This window comes from Clytia hemisphaerica, unplaced genomic scaffold (assembly GCF_902728285.1).
Source record: "Clytia hemisphaerica strain Z4C2 unplaced genomic scaffold, Clytia hemisphaerica genome assembly, whole genome shotgun sequence".
NCBI classification, from domain to species: domain Eukaryota; kingdom Metazoa; phylum Cnidaria; class Hydrozoa; order Leptothecata; family Clytiidae; genus Clytia; species Clytia hemisphaerica.
Window position 1 is genome coordinate 1,496,397 of NW_027103289.1, and position 23,131 is coordinate 1,519,527.

At 36.2% G+C, this 23,131-nt stretch overlaps 3 protein-coding genes across 3 annotated transcripts in view; 1 reads left to right on the forward strand and 2 right to left on the reverse strand.

The window, feature by feature from the left end:
- Positions 1-4,062, forward strand: LOC136809888 (uncharacterized protein DDB_G0290587-like). The gene is made up of 6 exons (XM_067066452.1): positions 1-381; positions 805-980; positions 1,349-1,448; positions 1,600-2,068; positions 2,621-2,997; positions 3,677-4,062. The coding sequence occupies exons 1-6, from the start codon at positions 114-116 to the stop codon at positions 3,883-3,885; spliced, it is 1,599 nt and encodes a 532-aa protein (XP_066922553.1). The 5' UTR covers positions 1-113; the 3' UTR covers positions 3,886-4,062.
- LOC136809879 (uncharacterized) lies at positions 3,841-18,272 on the reverse strand. Its single transcript, XM_067066440.1, has 11 exons — positions 18,060-18,272; positions 17,295-17,429; positions 16,798-16,909; positions 16,325-16,554; positions 13,259-13,487; positions 11,572-11,709; positions 10,674-10,796; positions 6,511-7,651; positions 6,011-6,213; positions 5,016-5,142; positions 3,841-4,507 (listed from the first exon to the last, which is right to left on the reverse strand). Exons 2-11 carry the CDS (start codon positions 17,415-17,417, stop codon positions 4,363-4,365), a joined length of 2,571 nt encoding a protein of 856 aa, XP_066922541.1. The 5' UTR covers positions 17,418-17,429; positions 18,060-18,272; the 3' UTR covers positions 3,841-4,362.
- A 3,333-nt stretch (positions 18,273-21,605) lies between these two features.
- Positions 21,606-23,131, reverse strand: part of LOC136809868 (WASH complex subunit 4-like) — a 54,784-nt gene continuing 53,258 nt past the window's right edge. Inside the window, exons 35-36 of the mRNA XM_067066429.1 lie at positions 22,553-22,652; positions 21,606-21,899 (exon numbers count right to left, since the gene is read on the reverse strand). Coding sequence (XP_066922530.1) covers positions 21,835-21,899; positions 22,553-22,652 — 165 coding nt within the window. The 3' untranslated portion in view covers positions 21,606-21,834. The remainder of the gene's footprint in view (positions 21,900-22,552; positions 22,653-23,131) is intronic.

Below are 23,131 nucleotides of genomic sequence, written 5' to 3' on the forward strand. Positions count from 1 at the left end.
AAAATTACAAAACAGACAGTGAGCAAGATTACAAAAATTGGCGTTACGGCAAGCGATGTAAAAAGGGAAAAAGAATATGCCCAAAGACAAAAAGTGGAAAACCAAAATTGGTAATGCTTGATTTCAATAAGAAGAGAAAACTGGTCCTGTTGGTATTGGTTATAAGCACATGTTTAGAGGTATGTAAATCGACCGTGGTTGAGAGATTCAATGATGGTGAAGATGAGTTCGAAATCAAAGCAGGGTTAACATGTGATTTGTTCAACGCGTATGAGGTTTTTAAGCATGAAGATGGTACAAGATCTTGTGCGTGTGACCAGGACGAGCATTTGGCGTCAATGGATGACCACGGCTCGCACATGAGATGTATCAAATTCAAAGGTAAGTTGCGCTTGGCTTAACTACGGGAAGACTTTAGAAAGAAAATCAATACGCAGGTGTATACCGTATTACTCAAAATAAACGCCTCCGAATAAACGCCCCGGGCGTTTATTAAATTTTTTGATTTTTAGGAGGGGCGTTTATTCGAGGGGGAGGCGTTTATTCGAAGTAATACGCGGTATTTGAAATAAACAATGGATGTACTGCTAGGGTACGTTTATCATCACCTCTAGGATAGCCCCCAAAGACAACAAATTAAAAAAGCGAATTTTTATTAGGGTTTCTTTTTGGCAAAACACAATATAGAAAATTTTGATAAAGTTTTTGGAATTTCAGTCCCTCAGGAGAACTTTATCCACAATCGTCTTGATTGAAATTTTCTATCAGTGAAGAGTCTTTGACAAGGCAATATTGCTACTTTAGACTATTGCAATGTCGAGTACTTAAAAAACCGAAAGCAAACCGTCCGAACTCGAGAAAAAGTTGACAAAATCTTGAAAATGGAGTTTTGGAACATAGTTTCGAACAATAAAGGCAAATGGGTCGATTTGACGAGTGAATTAGATGATGTGATTCGAATAAAAAGAGCTGGCAGACTGGTAAGTTTGTTTTGAAATTCAATTTCGTACCCTAATGCCATGTTTAAGAGTTGTACTAATGGACGTGATACACTATGAATGGTATTTTCCTAACGGGGGTGAAATTTTGACCAAATTTTCCAGTGGGGTGGGGATCCCACCGGGTTTGTGACACTTGAGGCTTAAAATCGAATTCTTTGAAACTTATTATACTTGGCAAGTTACTTCTTAGCTCATGGAAGGTTAAATTTAAATTGCGCATTTTATTGTGATTTTTATATCTGAATTGAAATGACAGTACTTCATAGGCACCGAAGCACGTATGGTAATATTTTCTAGCTCTTTACTCAATAATTTCTCATTTAAAATGATGTTTTGATGTCTTTTAGAACGTGAGGGCCACAAAGAAGAAATACAAGGGCCAACTGATTAAAATCTCGATGAACAAGGATACTTGTCTTTATTTGATTGGAGAAGGTGATATAACATGTAAGTGCATTACTCCGACTATATGAAGATACCGTAAAGGAGAAAAATTCCTTGTAAAAACAAAGTAAACCATCAAAGTTGCTATCCATAATGCATAGCACAACTACTTTAAATATGAAATTTGAATTTCGAAAATTCCGTATCTTTTTAGATCCCTTTGATTTCAACAAGATTTTTCCAGGGTCAATTCCTACAACAACTACCACCACAACCACCCCTCCAACAACAACGACCATCTCTCCAACTACTACGACAAAAACTACAACAACAACAACAATGGTCCCAGTACAAACAACAACGCCATCGACAACTCTTTACACACCAACAAAAAAAACATCAACACATACTAAAACAAGCAGCTTACAACCACAAACAACAACAGTATATAAATCATCAACAAACGCAATTAGAACATCCTCAACAGAAAACCATAACACATCTCCACTTATTCAATCTACTCAGTATTCAACAGACCAACCTGTCACCAGATTTCCAAACAACCAGAAAGAAACAGCCGATGAAAAAACGAGTTTCAACATTGGGTTGATCGCAGGCTTGGTCATCTTTTCAGTCATTGCATTAGCGTTGATTGTAGTGGTCTCCATATTGTGTAAAAGAAGGTAAGTCTGATCATACAAATGACACACGACGTTAATCGAACCTTATTTGGACGTTATATGGACGTTTTTTGGACTTCAGTCATAGCATTAGCGTTGATTATAATTGCTTCCATACTCTGTAAAAAAGGTATAGTCTAAGATTTTACAGTGAAGTCTCCTTAACTCCAACCTCTACAACTCGAATGTCTTTTTAACTCGAACGACCATGAGACACGCACTTTTTTTCTTGTGTTGGTGGGATGGAGCATATTGCATTGCACCAACGCGAAAAAAACTTCTCGTGTCCCAAAGCCTCAACTGTTAACAAAAGAAAGAAACAAAAGCTTTCCAGACCGGGGTTTTTTATATTGACTATGTTGTTATCATAAAATGCCTCAAGGGAACTAACTTTGACGAAAAAAAAAAACAATTTATCGTCAAAACAAAATAAAAAAAATTGCTGCCTTGCCAAAAAAATAAATTCCTCACCCAATTAAATCTTTTAAAGATTTTTGCTACTAGCCTAAATCAGTTCCCTTAGGGTAATACTTATGACTGTCATTTCTTCAACAGAGCTAAAGCCCCAAGTAAACAAGCACAATCATCAATCGAAAACCCTATCTACACTGTACCTGCAACAAGCCAAAACGAGAATCTCTACTTATCACCGATTGACTTTATGAACGATGCAAAAATGTACTCAAAAAGCGGACAAGATGGCGCAAATATATACTCGGATATCGGCCACCTCGGTCAGGCTTCACGAACTGGCTCCTTTAACTCTCTTATTACAACATCAACAAATAACAGTCCACAAGTACAAAGACCTAGTCCCCTGGTCGTTTGTGATACCGAGAGTCCAGAAGGATTGTATGTAGGGTTATCCCAGAATGCGACAGTTGGACAGACAGAGAATAACTATCAAACATTGCCATCATCAAGTTTTACAGGTATTTTAGCAGTTAGAATGTATGTAACACACCTTTTCGACCGTAGCCGCCAATAGATCTTATCGGAGCTTTTGATTTTTCTAAAAAAGCGATGCATTGTTGGATTGTTTCGAGTGTATTACAATATAATTCCCTCGAGGAATTCCTAAGATATTTCTATTGTAATACACTCAAAACAATCACACAATACATCGCTTTTTTAGAAAAATAGAAAAACTCCGATAAAGTCTATTGCTGCGCGGGCATTTTTTGTCCGTTTTACCACCCTAAAATCGTCCCAGTCTTTTTTTTTGCACCTAAAGACAATAAAAAAAAGTGTAAAAAAAAGGATTGGATCGAGTTTAGGGTGGTAAATTAAATAATATAATAACGCGTCTGACCACGTGACTACGGTCGAAAAGGTGTATTCCATCAATATATTTTATTTTCAAGATCTGAAATTTGAAGGTCTGAAATTTCATTCCAATGCACCGAGCTTCAGAGCTTAAGTATATATACGGAGCGCAAATCGGTTGGTGGGATGCCAGCAACATAAAGGGAAAATGCAAAAGAAGTAGATTTTAAACTTTTTAGCGAAAATTAGTGAAGATCTGAAAGAAACAGAAAGTTCATCGATTTACGAAATTTTCTTCCTAAAGTAAAAACTTGATATAAATATATATATTTTCAATCTTACTAGGAAGCGAATATACAGCATTATCACCAGACAATTCTGGCGCTATTGAAGCAACGAGTGAACCAATGTACCGTGAAGTATACGAAGATCCCAACAGTCCTGGTGGCAGTAGTAACACCTACATTGAACCTTCTCAAGGTGGTGGAAATTATCAATCATTGAATTTACAGAATGAACCACCTAGTATCTATCACCAGCTGCAGAACAACTAATATGTTGTTTTAACTTGCCAAATAGCTTAGTAAAACTCCCTCTTTAATATTCCTTTAATTTATAACAATATTTATAAAAATGACTACCCTAACCATATATAATTTTTTGTAAATAATTTGATACCAAGAAAATACTTTAGAACATTTTTAGCTGAAAATATATCTTTTCTTTATGAAGGAATTTTTTCAGCTGATTTACTTTTGGCAAATTTGTTCCAAAAGCCACATAAACATGACATCACATCCCTGTCTTTGAATGTAATAATTTATACAAATTTGGTTTTCCGATGTAGTAGTTAAAGTCGGTCAGTTGCAATTTCAATGGTTCGAAATTTGTGTAAAAGTCGTTTTAGAATGCTGTAAAGAAGTCATCGAATATTTCTGGTTGGTGGCTTAAGAGTCACTTTTTCTTTGATGTAAAATTCTATCTTTGGTGGTGAATAAAAAGGTTTTATTGGAAAGATTATCGAATCTTGCTCAAGGATCGCTGAGTCGGAGCAACGTTTTGATGTTGCTGCTTTGTATCAGCTCGTCCTCTGATTCACCGAGTTCTGGTATTTTTGGCGCTCCATCACATTCTAAGAGTCTTTCAACACCGTAGTCTGATTGTACGCGAAATTTCCTGTGAAAAAAAGATAGATCTATGAGTAAAAAATAACGCCTAATAAACATAGATTTATAAAGTCCGAAGGACTAGATGTCGTGCCGTCGCAGGCAAAAAAAAGTGAATATCGGAAAAAAATTTTTACTATTGTTTTCGAAAACCCGCGAAGCTTCTGATTGGTCAAGCGCTGAAATTCTATTGTAATGTCACGTGACTTTAGGATTTCCTACCTAACCACGGCACACTTTTCAGCAAAGGTACGCCATCTATGCTAATAACATGGGAACTTCCTAGAACCCGATATTGACAGTTGATACGGTAAGCCGAATTTTCGGTAATCCAGCGTTAAAACTATTTTGACCGTCATTAGAGAAATCTTTAGAAAGCTTTCCGGATATGAAAAATAATAAATAAAACCAGTCGGCAAAGAAGTACTCAGTACTGAAAAAGTATATCTTTTACAGGGCTGTGAATTGTCTAACAAGAATCACTCTTAAGTTTTGCGTGAAAAATTTGTCTAACAAACCTTGTATCAAAGACATAAACTCGGTTTCGTGCAAAGAAAATTGTTTTGCTTTTATCAGGAGGTGAATATGCTGCATCGATGGACGACGGTAGTCCTCTCCATGCCCTTGAGATGTCTTTCGGGTATCCTGTTTTATTCAAAAAGAGGAAATAAACAGACGTTTTGCGAACCTTGCGTAGTGTAAAGGTAAAGCATTTCGCTACGGCGCGCAAGAACGTGGGTTCAATGCCAGGTCGGGTCGTACTAAAGACTTTACACTTGATACAAAAATTGTACTTAATGCTCAGCAATTAAGGGAAGGATAGATATTAGTCTGGGTAGAAAAAGTGGAGTTCTTGATTATCAAGTTCTCGAAACAGGAACCTTCGAGTATTATCTTCTTTGGTCATATCAAAGGTTTAAAAAATGGTACTTGATGCCTGTCTGCTTAATTCTCAGTAATTCATGATATTCATGACGTAATGTTTTCTACGGAAAGACCCCAGTTTTTGCCAGTAGTGACAAATTTTATATAACTTTAAATTTTCCACTACTGGCTAAAACCAGGGTATTTCCGTAGAAAACATTACGTCATGAATATCATGAATTAAGAAAAGGATGGAGCAATCAAGGGAGAAAGAGTGGCGATCTTTCCTACGTTCACGTAGATCGCTATCGAAGGAAGAACCTTTGAGTTGTCTTTAACTTCAGTTGCAGAACTACTTACTTACCTATGAAGCTTTACAACTAGAAGTGACGGAAGTTGTGAAGCCTTTTACGGTCCTAATAAATCATGAAATCGGGACTTGAGTGCACTTTAATAGCAAGTTTCAATTTCTTGGGTGACTGTGATTTAAAGCCTCTACATATTTCTTTCTTAGTATACCTCTAGCAATCTATTTCAGATAGATTGTTTAATGTTAGGAATTTTGGGTTCGAGTTTTTAAGCTTACTTCTATAAGTAAACCTTGTCAAGAATTTCCAGCTCAGATTGTTCTGAAAAGAGTTAATATTACCTTTATCAAAGTCATTTTTCTTGTTGTTATATCTCCAGTATTGGGTACCCGCAAAGAAATACGTTCGTCTGTTACGTGGCCAAAACAAGGCTGCATCAATTTTACTGACGTATCTTGGGAAATTGAAGTTCAGTGGATCAGTAGTACCTTCACTGATAGAGTGAGGACCAGAAATATGATCAAAATTGTTGTATATAACGTACCTGGAAAAAGAATAAATTAGGAAAATCATTTCAGTGGTTTGTCAAAAATTAAGGTCACGGGTTTATTTTGACCGTAAAGTGCGATACCGTAGGCATGTACATAATTTGCCAAAGCAAACCATGCAAGTGAAATCTTATGTACAGGCCTACGGTATCGCATTTAACGGTCTAAATAAACACTTGCTTAACCTCGCTAATATCCAGGAAGTCGCCGTTTGTCAAAAGCTCGTGGATTTTAAAGGGAGTCATACAAAATAGAAAAAAGAGGACGGGTTTTAAATGATGAAACTAACCAACCTTTTTCCAGAGAAAACAATGAGATTTTTCTTTTTACCAAAATCATTCGCTAATACTGCATCAATATTGCCAGGGACGTGTCTCCTTTTGAAATAGCTATATCTGTTAAACGTTGGTAAAGAATTTCTGTAGCCTAAGAAATACATTTTGTTTGTATTTGTGAAGCCTATTTTAAGACCATATCGTTTAGCGTCAAAGATAGCTGTCGTAATGCCAGTTGGACAACGGCGATTGGATTGCGATTTAGATTTTGATTGTGATTTAGTTGTGGTGATTGTCGTGGTCGGGGTGGTGATTGTCATGGTCGGGGTGGTGGTTGTCGTGGTCGGGGTGGTGGTTATCGTTGTGGTTGGGACAGTCGTTGTTGTCGTAGGAATGGTCGTTATAGTCGTTGTCGTGGTTGGGATGGTGGTTGTTGTTGTAGGGATGGTGGTTGTCGTGGTCGGGGTGGTGGTTATCGTTGTGGTTGGGACAGTCGTTGTTGTCGTAGGAATGGTCGTTATAGTCGTTGTCGTGGTCGGGATGGTGGTTGTTGTTGTAGGGATGGTGGTTGTCGTGGTCGGGGTGGTGGTTATCGTTGTGGTTGTGATAGTCGTTGTCGTGGTTGTAGTAGGAATGGTCGTTGTAGTCGTTGGGGTAGTCGTTGTCGTGGTTGGGATGGTCGTTGTTGTTGTAGGGATGGTGGTTGTCGTGGTCGGGATGGTCGTTATCGTTGTGGTTGGGACAGTCGTTGTTGTCGTAGGAATGGTCGTTGTAGTCGTTGGGGTAGTCGTTGTCGTGGTTGGGATGGTCGTTGTTGTTGTAGGGATGGTGGTTGTCGTGGTCGGGGTGGTGGTTATCGTTGTGGTTGGGATAGTCGTTGTCGTGGTTGTAGTAGGAATGGTCGTTGTAGTCGTTGGGGTAGTCGTTGTCGTGGTTGGGATGGTCGTTGTTGTTGTAGTGGTCGGGGTGGTGGTTGTCGTAGTTGTTGTAGCAGTAGTCGTTGCTCTCGTTGTTGATGGAGTTTTTGTGACTTCGAAAGTATCGGTAGTGTCGATCAGATCTTGTTCAGTAATTACTAGGGGTGGTTCTGGTGTAGGGGTGGTCGTTGTAGTTGTGGTTGCAGTGGTCGTTGTAGCAGTTTGAGGCACATCCTTTGCACCTAAGGAAAATAGACACGGTATATAAATTGACCTCTGAATGAGATAAGGACTCCAATAGCATAAAGTCAGATTACTTAGCTTTAAGATAAACTTCTTAGATTTTTCTTCATAATAAACATGATAACACTCATAACAAAGTAGGGGGCCAAACCTTAGGATCCGTGACAACTTTTCTAGGACTCAACCACATAAATTTTATTCAAAAGTTGAATGTATTTAAATACATTTTCTCGGGGGGGTCCGATGCTTAGGCCTGGCAAAATTTTTTAGGGGGCAAGTTGGGAAATTACTCATTGGAAAATTAACCTTTTTTGACCCCATGAAAAATTGTCCTTAAGGGCGATGCTTTGGAAATCATTTCCGCTATGTAGCATTCGCGACGTCGCATTTTCTATGTTCATCCTAGGAAAATTAATTGGTCAGCCCCGATGACCCTTCAAATCCCTTTTTTCCAGCCGCCGCAACTTAAGAGTTTGGTTTTTTTATTCCGATTTCTAAAGTTTTTATCCGATCGGGTTAAGTTTGGTCTCCCGATCTGTGTATTTACTCTCAAGCTTTTTTAGGGCAGTGTTCCGGTTGGGATACGCTTTCAATTCATCCAATCGGGCTAAGTTTGGTTTCCCGATATGTGTTAAAAACAATTCAATATGGCTGCCAAAGCGGTGCTTTTTCGTTCGTTCGTTGTTTATCTCTTGCCAGCTTTTATTTTATATACAATCATTATATTTTGTTGAAGTGGCTTTTAAACTTATAACTAAGGAAGATACAACACTGGAGTTAGATTATTAGGATGTTCTTTTCTTTAAGGTATGAAGATTTTAACTTATTTGCTCAAGTTTTTTCCTGAATTGTGAGTTATTGTTTTACCTGCTAGACCTCATTATTTTGTAGCATGAAAACATATTTTTTCATTTTGGACTTGAATATAGAGTAACCACCAACAATTGCTGGAATTTGATGGAGTGTATATATATTACAGTTCACAGCTTAATTATCTGATTATTCTTATTCACAAAAATAATGTTTTCTCGAACTTGAGCGTTTTTTTTTATTTGATACATTTATAGACATTTTATATGCTTGTTCTTCTGGACAATTGGAGATAATATTGATAAAGCGTAAATGGAAATTGTTCAAGGATATTAAAGTACAGCTCCTATGTAAATTCGAGAAGGAACGAAGTTCTTAATCAAATTATATTGACGCAAAAATGATTTTTTTCTAGACTTGCGTTTTTCACTGGTAGTTACGTTTGTTTTTTCGGACCGACTTGGAGATAATTATCATAAAGCGTAAATGGAAATTGATCAAGTATATTAATAAAGTACCTCCTATGTAAATTTAAGAAAGAACGAAGTTCTTCGTCAAATTATATTGACGCAAAAATGATTTTTTTCTAGACTTGCGTTTTTCACTGGCAGTTACGTTTGTTTTTTTGGACCGACTTGGAGATAATTATGATAAAGCCTAAATGGAAATTGATCAAGTATATTAAAGTACCGCTCCTATGTGAATTTGAGAAAGACCGAAGTTCTTCATCAAATTATTGACGTAAAAATGATTTTTTCTAGACTTAAGTTTTCACTGTGATTTGAAAGCAGACACTTGCATTAGTTCTTTTTGACTTGGAGATAATTAGGATCAAGCGTAAATGGAAATTAATCAAGTATATATTTAAAGTGCAGCTCCTGTGTAAATTTCAGAACGGCTGAAGTATTCTTCATCAAATTATTGACAAAAATTATGTTTTTCTAGACTTGCATTTTTTCACTGTGATTTGATGGCGAACATTTATACATTCTGGACTAATAATGATAAATAATAAATGTATATAAATGGATTGAATATTTTTTAATAGATAAATATTGCACGTTTAAGCATATATATTTAGGCTCAGGTTAGGGAAAATACAGTACAATAATTACAGTCTTTCTGGGACGACACCAGGTATGCTAAACATAAAACTTTAAATTTGAATAAATTTTAGATGTCAGTGTAAACCTTATTTTGAATTTTTCATTGCTTATTATAAAAACATGTAGTTTTAAGCTAAACTATTTCTCTGCAGTTAAGATGAATAAGAATGACACCATTTTAACTTTTACTGATTTACAGCATCTTTGTTTTTGAAACTTTTTTGATTTTTTGTCCAGCTTGAGCTTGAATATAATTATAAGTCTAAGCTTAGTAAAAAATAATAAGTGTATAAACTTTTTGTGGTTTTTGATAAGTACAGTATGCCTTGCATTTAACTTCCTTGCAAGGATTTTTATTTTCTTGAATCTGTTGTTGATGTAGCCTTTTGTTGCTGTTCGTCTGTATAATTTGATGATTTTTTTACTCTCGTTTTAGTAAATCATATCAATTTTTATTAACAACATATCTTTCTAATCATATTAAAGCAATTTAGGCTGACCTTCCAGCGTAGCTGGTTTATTTATCTTATATTGGCACTAACTTTAAATATCGAACTTAGTATAAGTCAATTTAGGAAGATCGCTTTTATATAGCTAAAAGGCTTGTTACCGACTTCAATCAATTCTAAACACAACCCTTTCCGACAATTTGAGCTCATCTATAGAGCAACAAATTATATGCCTGAGGGAATTGCTATTCTAGCTTTTATAGAGCCTTCAATTCTCTTACGAATATATCAATTCTTATTTTATAGCTTGACCATATTTCTAAAACTGTCGAAAGTGCTAACCGCACTGGCTTAACTTCAATATCTTTTAAATTACTCGTAGGCCCAATTGTAAACATAAGATAAAAATTAAAAAATTTAAAATCAAAATTTTGAAAAAGTGAAAAAAAATACCCCCAGATATTCACCCAAGGAACAAGTGTGCAAGATTTCAGCTGAATCGGAATTTTTTAAATCTCCAGCCTCCCCCAAAGTTTTTAGGCTTGTTTTGAGGCTAAAACTCGTGACCACGCTCCTAAAAAACAGACAGACAGATAGACAGACAGACATTCTCAGATTCTAGCTTCAACTGAAGTTGAAAACCTGTTAATAATTACCATAAATAGATTGGATTCCAAATATGTCATCCAGGCTGAGTTGCAAATCTGGATCATAGGCAGTAAACCAAGGGTACATGACCGCATCGTCGAAATCAGAATGTTCTAAACCAATGGAATGACCTGAAAAGAAATGACAGACAGACATAATTCATGATATGCACCATTGCAATCTCTTCTGACATTACATCATGGATCCAATAGCTTATTGGTTGTAAATGACGTAAAATCAATCAATACGTCACTTGCAACCAATCAGTTGTTGGGTCCATGATGTAATGTCAGAAGACATTGCAATGGTGCATGTCACGAAGTAGTCATTTACATAAATCACGTGTCGAACAATATTTACCTCGTTTCGAAATGATAACTAATGTGATCGCCTTCCTTGGGAACAAGTTTAGTCAAATCGGAGACAAGGTCGGAGTCAATTGTAAGTGAGAAATCTCGATATTCTAATCCAAATCCAGCCCGGGGGTCCTCTCAAGATTTTAAAATGGATGGCAATATTTTTATATGAAACATCAAGAATTATCAGAAGACATAGTTCAATCGTAAGCAAGTTCTATTCTAAGCCAAATCTAGAATTCTAGCCCGATGAATAAAAGACAAGTCTTCAAGATGATATTCTGAGGTCCTACCACGAGTCTGTCTCTTACTAGACGATGCTATCGTCCATTTAGAGGGTCAGTAAACGCGGGAAAATATATATGCGCAAAGTCAGGGCGTCAGGGCGGTTTACGGGAAAAGTAGTGGTAGAGTTTTGGAACACTGTAAACACCTCCGCCACAGTTTACTCCGCCCCGAGCTGAACTCCGTTTTCAAATTTAACCCGCCTCCCGAATTATTTCCTTTTTTAGTAATAATGTGTAAACGATAAGATCGTCGAGTCTCTTACCTATTTCATGAACAGCTACCCAAAGGAAATTATATCCATCTTTCGATTGAATAGTATAATTTTCATCATCGTCAAAATGAATGTCACCACTTAAACCGACATTTGTCAACGGATAAAACGCATGCGCAAGAGTACCATCTGAAAAACAAAGATCAGTTCTCATTACGCTTGACCTCTAGGGAAACAAACTTCACTCCTTTACTACTAAGGAAGGCACATAGTGAGTAGAGATCGGGGGGAGATGTCCCACCATGGTTGGGCGACGAAGAAAATTTTCGACTTTTTACCCCTCTAAACGGTATATATGAAATTTTTTAAAGTAGAAAAAAATTACTTTGCAAAATATTGGGGGGGGGGGAGAGGGGGAGAAGGAAAATCCAAGTGCGTACGAATACACCTCAACCCTTGTAATGAGGAGGCTGGGTTCGAATTAGCCAAGAAGGAATGATGTCAAAATGTTTGAAGTCGTTGTATTCACATTTTTATTAGCGAGTTTATATATCGGAGGATATGGAGGGTGACGGAAAGTGAAGTCGACGCAAAACAAAGTCGATAGTTGATGGACGACTATATATCGTCTTTGCTCACCGTCCTTTCCCTGAAAATTTAATACCAGCCCCCCTTGAAAGCAAACCACGCCATTAAGAGTTGGAAGGCGTATAAGAGTTTAAGCTTTGAAAATAGCTAACATTGACACAGGTGTTAACCTTTCCAACGCTACGTTTATATGCTCAAATGAGCCAATATACCGGATGCTAGATTTAAGGCTATATATACCTTTCTAATGCTGACAGAACCATTGTCTAACTCTCAAGTTATAAGCCTTTATATCAATATGACGGTTTGAATTCACACTTTCCAAAAGAGGGTACCTTATCGGCCAAAACTTAGTCGGGCTTAATTTTAGTCGGCCTTAATTATTAGTCGGCCCTAATTTTAGTCACCTCGTCAAAATTTAGTCACTAAGAGCCGACTAATAATTAAGTTTTAGCCATTTTTTAAATTTTTAGTTGGCCCAAATTTTTAGTCGGCCCTAATTTTAGTCACCAAACCAAAATTTAGTCATTAAGGGCCGACTAAGTTTTGGCCGATGAGTTATCTGATTATGACATCATAAGAGACTCTCCAAATACGAAGAGCTTGAGTAGTTTTGTCTCCCGAATAGACGTCCCCCCCCCCGCTAATTGCTAAGAGACAAAAAAATCCATCCCCCCGCTCTTATTAAGACCCCCCCCGCTAATTAAATTCGAATAATTCAAAATTTTATTACAGTGTAGATAGACCTTAAATTTGTTAAAAAATTTCTTTTTGTTAGTATTGGTTCTTATTTTACGTGTTTATTTGTTAAAGTTTCTTTTTTGTTGTTGAAATTGATATCAGTTTAAAAAAATTCTGTCTTCAAATTACCCCCCCTCTTATTCCATCCCCACCGCTTATTAGAATTTAGAAAATTTTCCTACCCCCTGCTTATTTGAACCCCCCGTCTATTCGGGAGACAAGAGTAGTTTTCTAATGCAATCAAAGGAGGACATAAGCTGCTTTAAGTTTTGCGAACTTTACTTTATGAACAAAATTCACTTTCGCGAAAAAAAAGGCCAAAAACTTGAAAATCTTAAAAGTTTCGGTTTATGAAACTTTTTGCTTTTTATACTAAGACACGACAATCTGTTTGAGAAAGAAACGTTACCTGGTCCGTCAAACCAATATGGGTCATTATGTTGCCCTGTTACAAAACTCACTAAAATTTCAATGTCGTTTTTCTCGAATCCTGGTTCGCCTACTTGTGATTCAGGGATTTCAATGAATATGAGGTTAGTTACTTGGGACCAGAAATCAAATGCTTTTCGAAGGTTGATTTTGATGATGGATGAGTCCAACGTCCGTCCTGAGTTTTCCAAAGTCCATTTTAACTCATTCTAAAGATGGAAGTATTATATTGAAATTATTTAGTACCTTATCGGGGTAAACTTTGTCCGGGAAAAATATTCGTCACTTACTGGTAGTTGGTAAACGCATTAAGGCCGGGGAAAATTTTCGACGTGGAAAAATATTCGTCAATCGGCCAAAATTTCGTCACTTTTCCCCGACGAAGTTTTCCCCGATAAGGTAGATTATTGTCTAAGCGCGTTCGCTCACTATAGGCGCTGTGGTAGAGTGGTCCTTGACCTTAGTTGCTGCACAGGCGACTGAAGTTCAATTCCCACTCGCAGCAGTTCACTTGGCAAGTGAATGTGAACCTTCACCCGGGTCAAGCCATTTCATGTGAGGGGAACCGGGTAGTCAGTCCAAGTTGCTTGCGGGGTGCTCATCGAAAGCGTCTATTAGTTGCGAAAATAGACCTCAAAGCCTCCTGCAACTCAACCAAATAGAAATATAGAATATGGTCGAGACTAATCATTTTTTTATTATTACTGAGCACCAAGCAGAGAGACATCAACCCAGCTGGCACACAACGTTGTTTCAACGTTCATCTAACGTTATATGGACGTTGTAAACGTCAGATAAACGTTGAAACAACGTTGTGTGCCAGCTGGGAAGTAGGATTTTTGTACTAAGTACGAAGTCTTTGGTGTGCCTCAGTCGGGGATTTAACTCACGATTATGCGCACCGTATCCGGATCTGTCGGAGACGGAAGAAATTTTAGCACAGTCACTGAGAGTAGAATTTTTTAATAGTATTTTGATAAAAGACCCAGTAAATTCAGGCCCGTAGGAAGCATTTTCATTTTGAGAAATATTTCGAAATAATTTCACAATTTAAGGTGTCTCGATTGCTGGAAAACGCATCTAATTAAAGGATTATGTTTTTGTTTTTTTGTGTGCCCCCCCCCCCGGATGCTACGGGCCTGAAATTCTCTATATCCATTAAATAGCCGTTTCGGAGAATTTGAGACTCCAATTTCTTGAGCTTCTTTTTTAAATTTGAAATACAATTCTTAAGAATTTAAAGCAATACTTCTAAATGAAGGTACCATTAGGTAAATTTTAAGCTTGTCTGTCTGCTTAAGAATTAACAGTGCAGCAAAGAAAACATCCGTTTGTAAATAAATATAACGATAAGTATGTTAAGAGTAGATCATTAAGGCTGTCGACGGAATTAGACGCTAGAAACCGCAGAAAATCCGAGCAATTTCAAGTTGCTGCGATGACAAACAAACTCTCATTTGTTTAAAATTTGTCATCGAATCAATGGGATCTATGATGTCATAATTATTCCAGACTCGGTCGAAAATTATGCGTATCATCCTCTAATAGCAATTGAATAAAGAACTTTCACTTTCGATTTCATGAAAGAATAAATTATAGCAGTCATAAATTACGATTTTCCAAGGTCACCTTTACTTGAAAAAAAATTATGGAAATATTTTCTATTTCGTGCTACCATGTTGCTACCATGGAAAATCCCTCATTTTTACAAACATTTACAAAGTTTTGGTTAGGAAAATTGTAAAAGTGTGAAAGATTGGAAAAGTGGTAAGTTTTTTTCCCAAAACTTTCTCCTGTTGGTCATCGAATCAATAACAATGCTGTGATACCTACTTGGAGTACTTGCAAGTAGTTCGACGCTCTGTGACATCCACTCATATCGTCGAAACCAGTGCCACGTGTGCAAAACATCGATTTCAAACATGAAACGTCACGATGTTTGAAGAACAATGTTTGATGGTTTGCTCCCAGCTTTACTCTGCTTTATCAGTTTTTTTTGGATTTGTTGAAAAATCGATTCTCACAGTGCATTTTGGGATGCTGAAAAATCCTACCCATAAGCGCGGCGCGCGGAACACGACCTGTGCCAAATCATAGTGCCCCCTCCGGGAATACTGTTCGTCTCAGCTCTCCTCAAGCTTGTGTAGCCTGAAACAAGAGGTTCATCTGGGACACTTCACAAGTAACAATCAAGTTTTCTTTTGAATTCGGCTTTTTTACATTTTGTAAGATTCCTCAAATCTTTGGGTAATGATTTGAACAATTTTGGTCCCTACATACGAATGGATGCATAGAACACAGATCTGTAAAGCCCGAAGGGCTAGATTTGCGGCTTTTATCGAAAAGTGAAGCCTAGGTTTGGAAGGATTTCCTACCAAAGTCACGTGACTAAAATATGCAATTTCACCGGGTTGAGAGATGTGAAATAGCGTTTGCCGCCTACTTTTTTTGATCTCGCGCTCCGAAAACAATTAAAATGCTAGATCCTATCCATCGGCACGAAATTTAAAAAGTCAAATTTTTGCTTCACTTTTTTTTGCTGAAGAAAGCTTAAAGTTGCCTATCTAGCCCTTCGGGCTTATAGATATCTGTGGCATAGACTTGGCGTTGAATGGGACTTCTCTTTATCAGGGGAATGAAACACTTCCTTCCATGTCTCTCATTGAAATAGCTGAAGATGCCCCTATTCTCTGTTTCATAATCAATTGCAATATATGGAACTAAGGCTTCTAGGATGCTCTAACGTATCTTTCCCTCCTTCGTTGCAAAGAACATATTACAAGCTCCGTCAGTCTTTCCCATAGCTCAATGCTTTGACATCAGTGATTTGTCTTTGAACAGCCTCGATTCCTTGGATCAGGCCCTTTACCATTTACTTTCGCGAAAAGGGCCAAATTTCGCGAAAATCGCGAAAGTCTCTGCTCGCGAAAGTTTGTACACCTAAAGTATTTATAATTTTAGGTGAGTCTTTACAAGATATTATGAGAAATAGTTGATGAGGCTTTCTCAGTAAAAAGATTACAGCGCATTATTATCATTACTATACCTTCCCAGTTTTCTGAAATAGAGGTAGCCAGGAAGTTCCTTGTTGGAGGTATCTACGACTTCTCCCACTTCTATTATAATCATCTTCATTTTCATCGTCAGTTTCGTTCGCGTTCTTCTTTTTCCCTTTGTTTCTCCGTCTCCCTCTTCTAGCATTGATTTGTTCGACATTTTCTGGTAACCCACATCGAGGTTTTGAAAGTTGGTCAACGGTTGCATCATCCAAAATACCTGGAAATTGGGGATTAATAAAGAACAAGAGGAGTTATGTGTGAGGATGAGTATAATCTGTCAATTTTACAAACATTATATACCTTAAGTGGATTAAATTTCGTATGGATTTATTTCACGAAATTTTGTCAACAAGAATAGGATAAATTGATAAAGCAATCAGCAAAGTCATCATAACTGATAAAACAAGTTCTATGAGCGTGTGCAATATTTCTATAGAGGTATGTAAGCTCAATATCTCACCTGTTTCGGGAAGGTTAGCATAATTTTGAAAATCTTTGATATTTTCTGCTGGTATCTCCATGCTCTCGGAAAAACTGTCCGTATTCAGATATCCCCATTTCAAAAATGATCTCTGAAAAGAAAAATATCAGAATAGTTGGCAAGATAATTGGAAGTGGAACAATTACGTGAACATTCGATTGAAAACCTCAAGGTGAAAAGGAATTATGGTATAATTCATCCTAGATAAACGGAAAACAAACAGTTAAATCAGAATGAGGTTTCTAATACACAATGGTTAAAAGTTCATTATTTTCTTCAATTTCCATATTCATTTTCCTAAAATTTTTGAATTATTTTTCTCAAAAGTTATAGTGTTCTAAAGTTTCTATTCAACGGTAGACATTTTTTTTGAATTTGAAGCATTGGCTTAAAAAATGGCAAGCAAAACAAAGATTAGTGCGAATAGACTTTATTTCTGAATATATGTCATAGTTTAGTGAGATGATATGATATACCTGTGGGGTACGTTTTAATTTCTTGATTTTTTCTCGCAAGCTTGCACTGATCACTTGAGAATGTACCACCAATGCAAGTTGACTGACAATCACCAGAAGAAACAAACGATACACTGGTACCATTTTTTCAACGCCCTGGAATTTGTTAGGGAAACGGCATGTAAAATCAAAACCCAGCTGGCACACAACGTTATTTTGACGTTTATCTAACGTTCACAACGTCCATATAACGCCAGATGAACGTTGAAACAACGTTGTGTGTCAGCTGGGAAAAGCCATTATAAGGTCATGCACAACACCTACAATATTTATATGAACACTTCAAACCCAATGTTCAAAATAAGCCCATATACCGAATTTCAGACATAAGGCTATAATACCCATAGATTTATAAAGCCCGAAGGGCTAGATGTACAACTATTGCTATAAAGCGTGCCGTGGTTAGATAGGAAATCCTACCTAAGTCACGTGACATTATAATAGAATTTCAGTGATTGACCAAACAGAAGCTTTGCGGGTTTTCGAAAACAATAGCAACAATATTTTTTCCGATATTCAATTTTTTTACCTGCGATGGCTTAAAGCCCGACATCTAGCCCTTCGGGCTTATAAATCTATGATAATACCTTACCCCTTGATTAGGGCTCAACCTCTTAAATTGTGAACTTCCCCAAATGTCAAAATAGAATCGCTTTTTTTTCTAAATGTACGCTCATTAAAAATGTGACAAGTCAATATAATTAGGACTCGTATACCTTTACCTACCAATATAAAAGCAGCGAAATTCAACAACTGAAAGTGAAAAAAGATACACAATCAGGATTAGATGCAACGAAATTTGATTTGTAGATCTAATTAAACCCGATAATCGAGAAAGAAAAAAATTGTCCCACCGCTTTAACACTAAATCAAAACAAACATTCAAATCCGAGAAGCAAACCTGATATACAAAAAAGTGAGATTTAATTTAATCAGCACAGTTTACCAGCTTTATGCAACCCCTTAAATAGAACAATATTTTTCCAATGACAATCGATTGTTGACAAACCCCTCATGATTTATTAAACAAAATATTTTCATTGATAGAAAAATTGAACAGACACAATAAGGATGACAGCCCGGCGTAGACGGATGCAAACTCGAATCGTTTTTTTATTATTAGAAAATATTAGAAGACATCCAGTTCTTAATATGGAAGTCAAAATCTTATTAAAAGGGGCTCCTTCTTACAGTGCAACGATAGTGAAATCTTAAGGTCGATGAAAAGATTGATATAGCTACTACCTCCATATTTGCTTACACAGCATATCTAAACAAAAAAGGACAACTTTTACCCCACGTCAGCCCCTCCTTTCTACGTCATGAAAAAGAATATCTTGAAATCATCATACAAGAATTATAATACATCTGTCTGTAACATAAAATCTTACTTACTGGTGAGTAGTTTGATGAATCAAAAGTGTTCACAGGGAGGTCAGGCGGAGGTTTTATTTCAGGATAATATTTCATTGGTGAGATGGTTAATGAGCAGATGCCTTGCTATAATTTATACTCCTGGCGAAAATGTGCGTATGTGACGATTTTGAATAATCCAAGCAAATATACAATCTTGTTATAAAAAATTTCGATTTCCGCGTGATAGCGCCGTTTCATGTTGTAATCCATACTCATGGCGAAAATGTGCATTTATACAAATTTTGAGCATCTATCCACGTATTCTTACAAAAGATACACGGTTTCCGCGTGATAGCGTGATAGCGTGATAGAGGTTGACTTTGTCCCAAACTCCCTATAAAAAAAACCTGTTAGTGGAAAGGAGATTATGAAATCAGTTCATTATATCATTAGTACCATGTAACGACCAATTTTACTAATAGTGGGTCGTTTAGCATAATTTACGGGAAAAAATAAGATGTAGCTGAAACTTTCTCCAGACCTTCTCTATAGGATGGTTATGCCTCAGGAAAAAATCCCCTAAAATCCCACTGGTGGAACATCCCTTTTTTGGGACATTTCTTTTTTCCCCAGGGAAAACCCTAAGGGCGAAATTTTTTGAAAATTTCAAACTTATTTTCAGAGATTATCAAGTATACAATTCGAAAGCTCTCGAAAAACTATATAGAAGACTTTTAAACGGGTATAGGCGATTTCATTACCAAACTCAAGATAATTCACGCAGAAGATGCTATATTTATTGTCAATTTTAGACCAAAGTGTGGCGAAAAGTGGAACTTGCGCATGAAATATCTCGAGTAAGGTAAGGAAATCAGCTATAACCGAAAGTTTCAGCTAGATCTCATTTTTTCCTACAAACAGCCTGTATTTTTGTAACACGACCACACTATAAACAAACATTATGGAATGAAAAGCGAATAAAATCCACTCTCAGTCTATGATAACTTGAATAAAGGTTTTTCTTAAATATATTTTTGGAAAACAAATTTGACTAAAAAAGCTCTCAATTGTGGAAGTAGTTGATCAACTTTAAAAAGTAATACCTCAAATTTAAGGATTTCTACTTTCTAAATATAAAGCTTCGAGCACTTTAGGATATTTCTTCAGCCTCAAGATGTCAAAAAGCTGTTTGAATTTCGTCCCCCGCCCCCGGTAAATATTATAAACCAATACTTAAACTAGGGATGATTTCGTCAATCGAATTTTTACAAAATTGGAAGATATCTTATTTCTTATAAAATTAATTTACATCTATTTTTGATATAAGCGGTCTAAGTATAAAAAATTTCCTTTAAATTAATGTGTCAATTATGTCATCATAAAATTCATTGACATTTTAATATTTTCTGAATTTCAAAATAATTTGTAACTGAACTGTAAAAAACCGATTTTCACATGAGTAATCTATCATCGATTCAATAGAAAATTATCAAAGTCAAAAATCAATCCAGGTGACCAATTGATAAAAATAATAATTTCAAAAAATTTCTAAAAAAACATAAAATTATAAGGTCTTACATCAAAGAAAAAATAGTTGAATCTTTAAAGTGAAAATGTGATGAATAATACAGTCCCCTGAGTCACTAGCCTGGGGTCCACTTAAAGCTTTTTTTATAGACTGGATGGTGCAATTAAGTGGCCCGGTGTAGTATATGGTAATATGCTTTTGCTTAGGCCAGATTTTTGTTGTTTTTTTGAAGGTAAAAACAGAACGAAGCAGTGTTTTTATTTGATATTAAGGGATTGCAAATCTGTTATTGATGTTTGTTTCTCGTTTTTGATTTTATCTTTCAACTCAAGTAGTTTTATTGTTATTTGGATTTTTAACGTTTTCTCTCAAAATGGCGACCTCGCCAAACGCTCCTAGTCTACTTTACTGGACTCAGCGTCATAAAAAAATTATCAAAAAGTAAAGTTCAGCCAAAAGTAGACTCTAGTCTACTGTGTCACTGAAAGTATAATTCACTATTTCGTATTTAAAAAGAATTTCGTATTTTCGGCCACACTGATTTTTTCTCTTGTGTATATAAAGATTGAATATTGTTAAATAAATCCATTTTTATGCTGAAAAAGACCAGTCGGCCTAAATAGTCACAGAAAGATGATGTGTTTCCTTGATTACGCTGATTAACTTGAATATAGTCATTCTGATAGACTCAATTAATTACCTAAATTACATACAGTTGCCGCTCTCTAATTCGACGTTCTACTATTCGATAGGCTCCCTTATTCGATGAAATTTCAAGTTTCCGTCAACAAGAAACTCTCACAAACGACGCTCTCTTATTCGATGAAAGTCCAACTCCCCTTGAAGATCGAATTAGAGAGCGTCAACTGTAAATTGAATGCATATACCGGGTGCCTCAGAAAAATCTTTGGACGTTTGGCGAGCCACTGAGGCCAAGCAAAGTCTTTTTTGAACTCGAAACCATTTTTATTAGAAAGAGGATAGTCTAACTTAAATTTTGCGGTATAACTTTTTAAGTTTGGTCAAGTAGTTGTCAAGTTATAAGCTTTTGAAGTTAAAATTCACTTTTCGAAAAGTGTGAAAAACACGTAATAAAAGGGTATTAAATTAAGCATTTTTAAGCGTTTTCGATAAGAATTTTTTTCAAATATTTCTAAAAACTGACTATTTACTAAAAACTGACTATGTTGTAAACGAAAACTGCTTTTAAAAGTATTTTAACAATTAATTATGTCGTAAAAGTCGTTAAATAAGTCAAATACTGAGCTATTTTTTCATTATTTGCATAAATTTAATACACCTTTTTTTACGTGTTTTTACACTTTTCGAAAAGTGAATTTTGACTTCAAAAGCTTATAACTTGACAACTACTTGACCAAACTTAAAAAGTTATACCGCAAAATTTAAGCTAGCATGTCCTCTTTCTAAAAAGTGGTTTTGAGTCTAAACAAGACTTTGTTCGGCCTCAGTGGCTCGCCAAACGTCCAAAGTTTTTTCTGAGGCACCCGGTAGCTTTAATCGTTTAGGACACGGTCTAGTTAGCATGAGGAAGAAAAAACTAAAATATCAAAATTGATTAAAAAGAATACGTCTCCCCTGTGTTGTGTACGACTTTCTTCACGACGCTGCGGTCTCAGTGGGTGTTGGAGTTTCGGTTTTCTCTTCGCCATCTGCGGTAGTTTCTAAGGAGTACAAAAAGTAATAGATATCTTTTTGTCAGTGAAGAATTCTTTGATAGTCCACTTTCAAATCACGTGATTTGAGTATTGATAAGTTCCATATTATACCGTATAATTTTTTTTTGATTTTCTATACCGTAATTGAGGTACCATGAAACCAAATGAAAGATTATGTACACAGATTATATACAGTAAAGCTTATTCAAACTTTTGTTACTTCATTCGAATCTTTCTATAATTCGAACTTATTTCTAGTCCCCGTCAAGAAGAAACTCTCCTAAAATACTTTCTATAATTCGAATCTCTCTGTAATTCGAAACAATAAAGTTTCCCGTTCGAAGTCGAATTGGCGAGGGTCAGCTGTACCTCAATTACTGTTTAGAGACTCATCGACAACATTTGCATGCCTCAATTGTGGTATTACAAGCCAGGTAGGGAAATTCGAAGCTATAAACTATCTGGGCAAAAACCTTCTAATTAAACGCTCTGAAATAATATGCCAACTTCGTCAAAAATTCAACTTTTTTCTTTATTGTCACGCGCAAGATGCACCAACTGTCAGCAGAATAAATATTATTTCAATAAAAATATCGAAAAAAATTACCCCTATGTTGAAAATATCATTCCGGAAGGTTCTCTTCCCTAATTCAACTAACCCGTTTTCTCGGCAGCTGGTTTGGTTTCTTCAACTGCTTCTTCGTCAGCGCGGAAAAAGATACGTGCGCTACTCATGGAGAAGAAAACCAACTCGAATTCCTAAAAAAAAATGAATTGGGGTTGATGAATAGAATATCTGTAAAGTGAAGCAACGTTGAGTGAAGTGAAATCGCAAAAGAAATTTCTACAAAAAGAATACACAAGAACAGGATTTCGTTTAAAATAACAACCTACTACCACCCTATACCTTTGAGACATCGAGTTTAAAGACCGAAGGGTTAGAGAGAATATTCATCTTTTTTCAAGCAAGAAAACGTAAAGGCTTCAGATTTGTGCCGCATTAAAAATGAAGAATTTAACCCTTTCTTTATTGTTTTTACGCGGCATATTTTTTTGAAATTTGTCTTCATATTTATCTGGTGTTCGTGTGCAAACCTTGCGGGTCAAGCGTTTTAGATGGGAAATAAACACATCATTTTCCATCCAAGAAGATCTCTAGCCCCTCCGAGGCTGTAAACTCAATCCTTAACCTAGCCCGAGTACCACTTGATGATTTTAGATAGACTGTAGTTTGATAG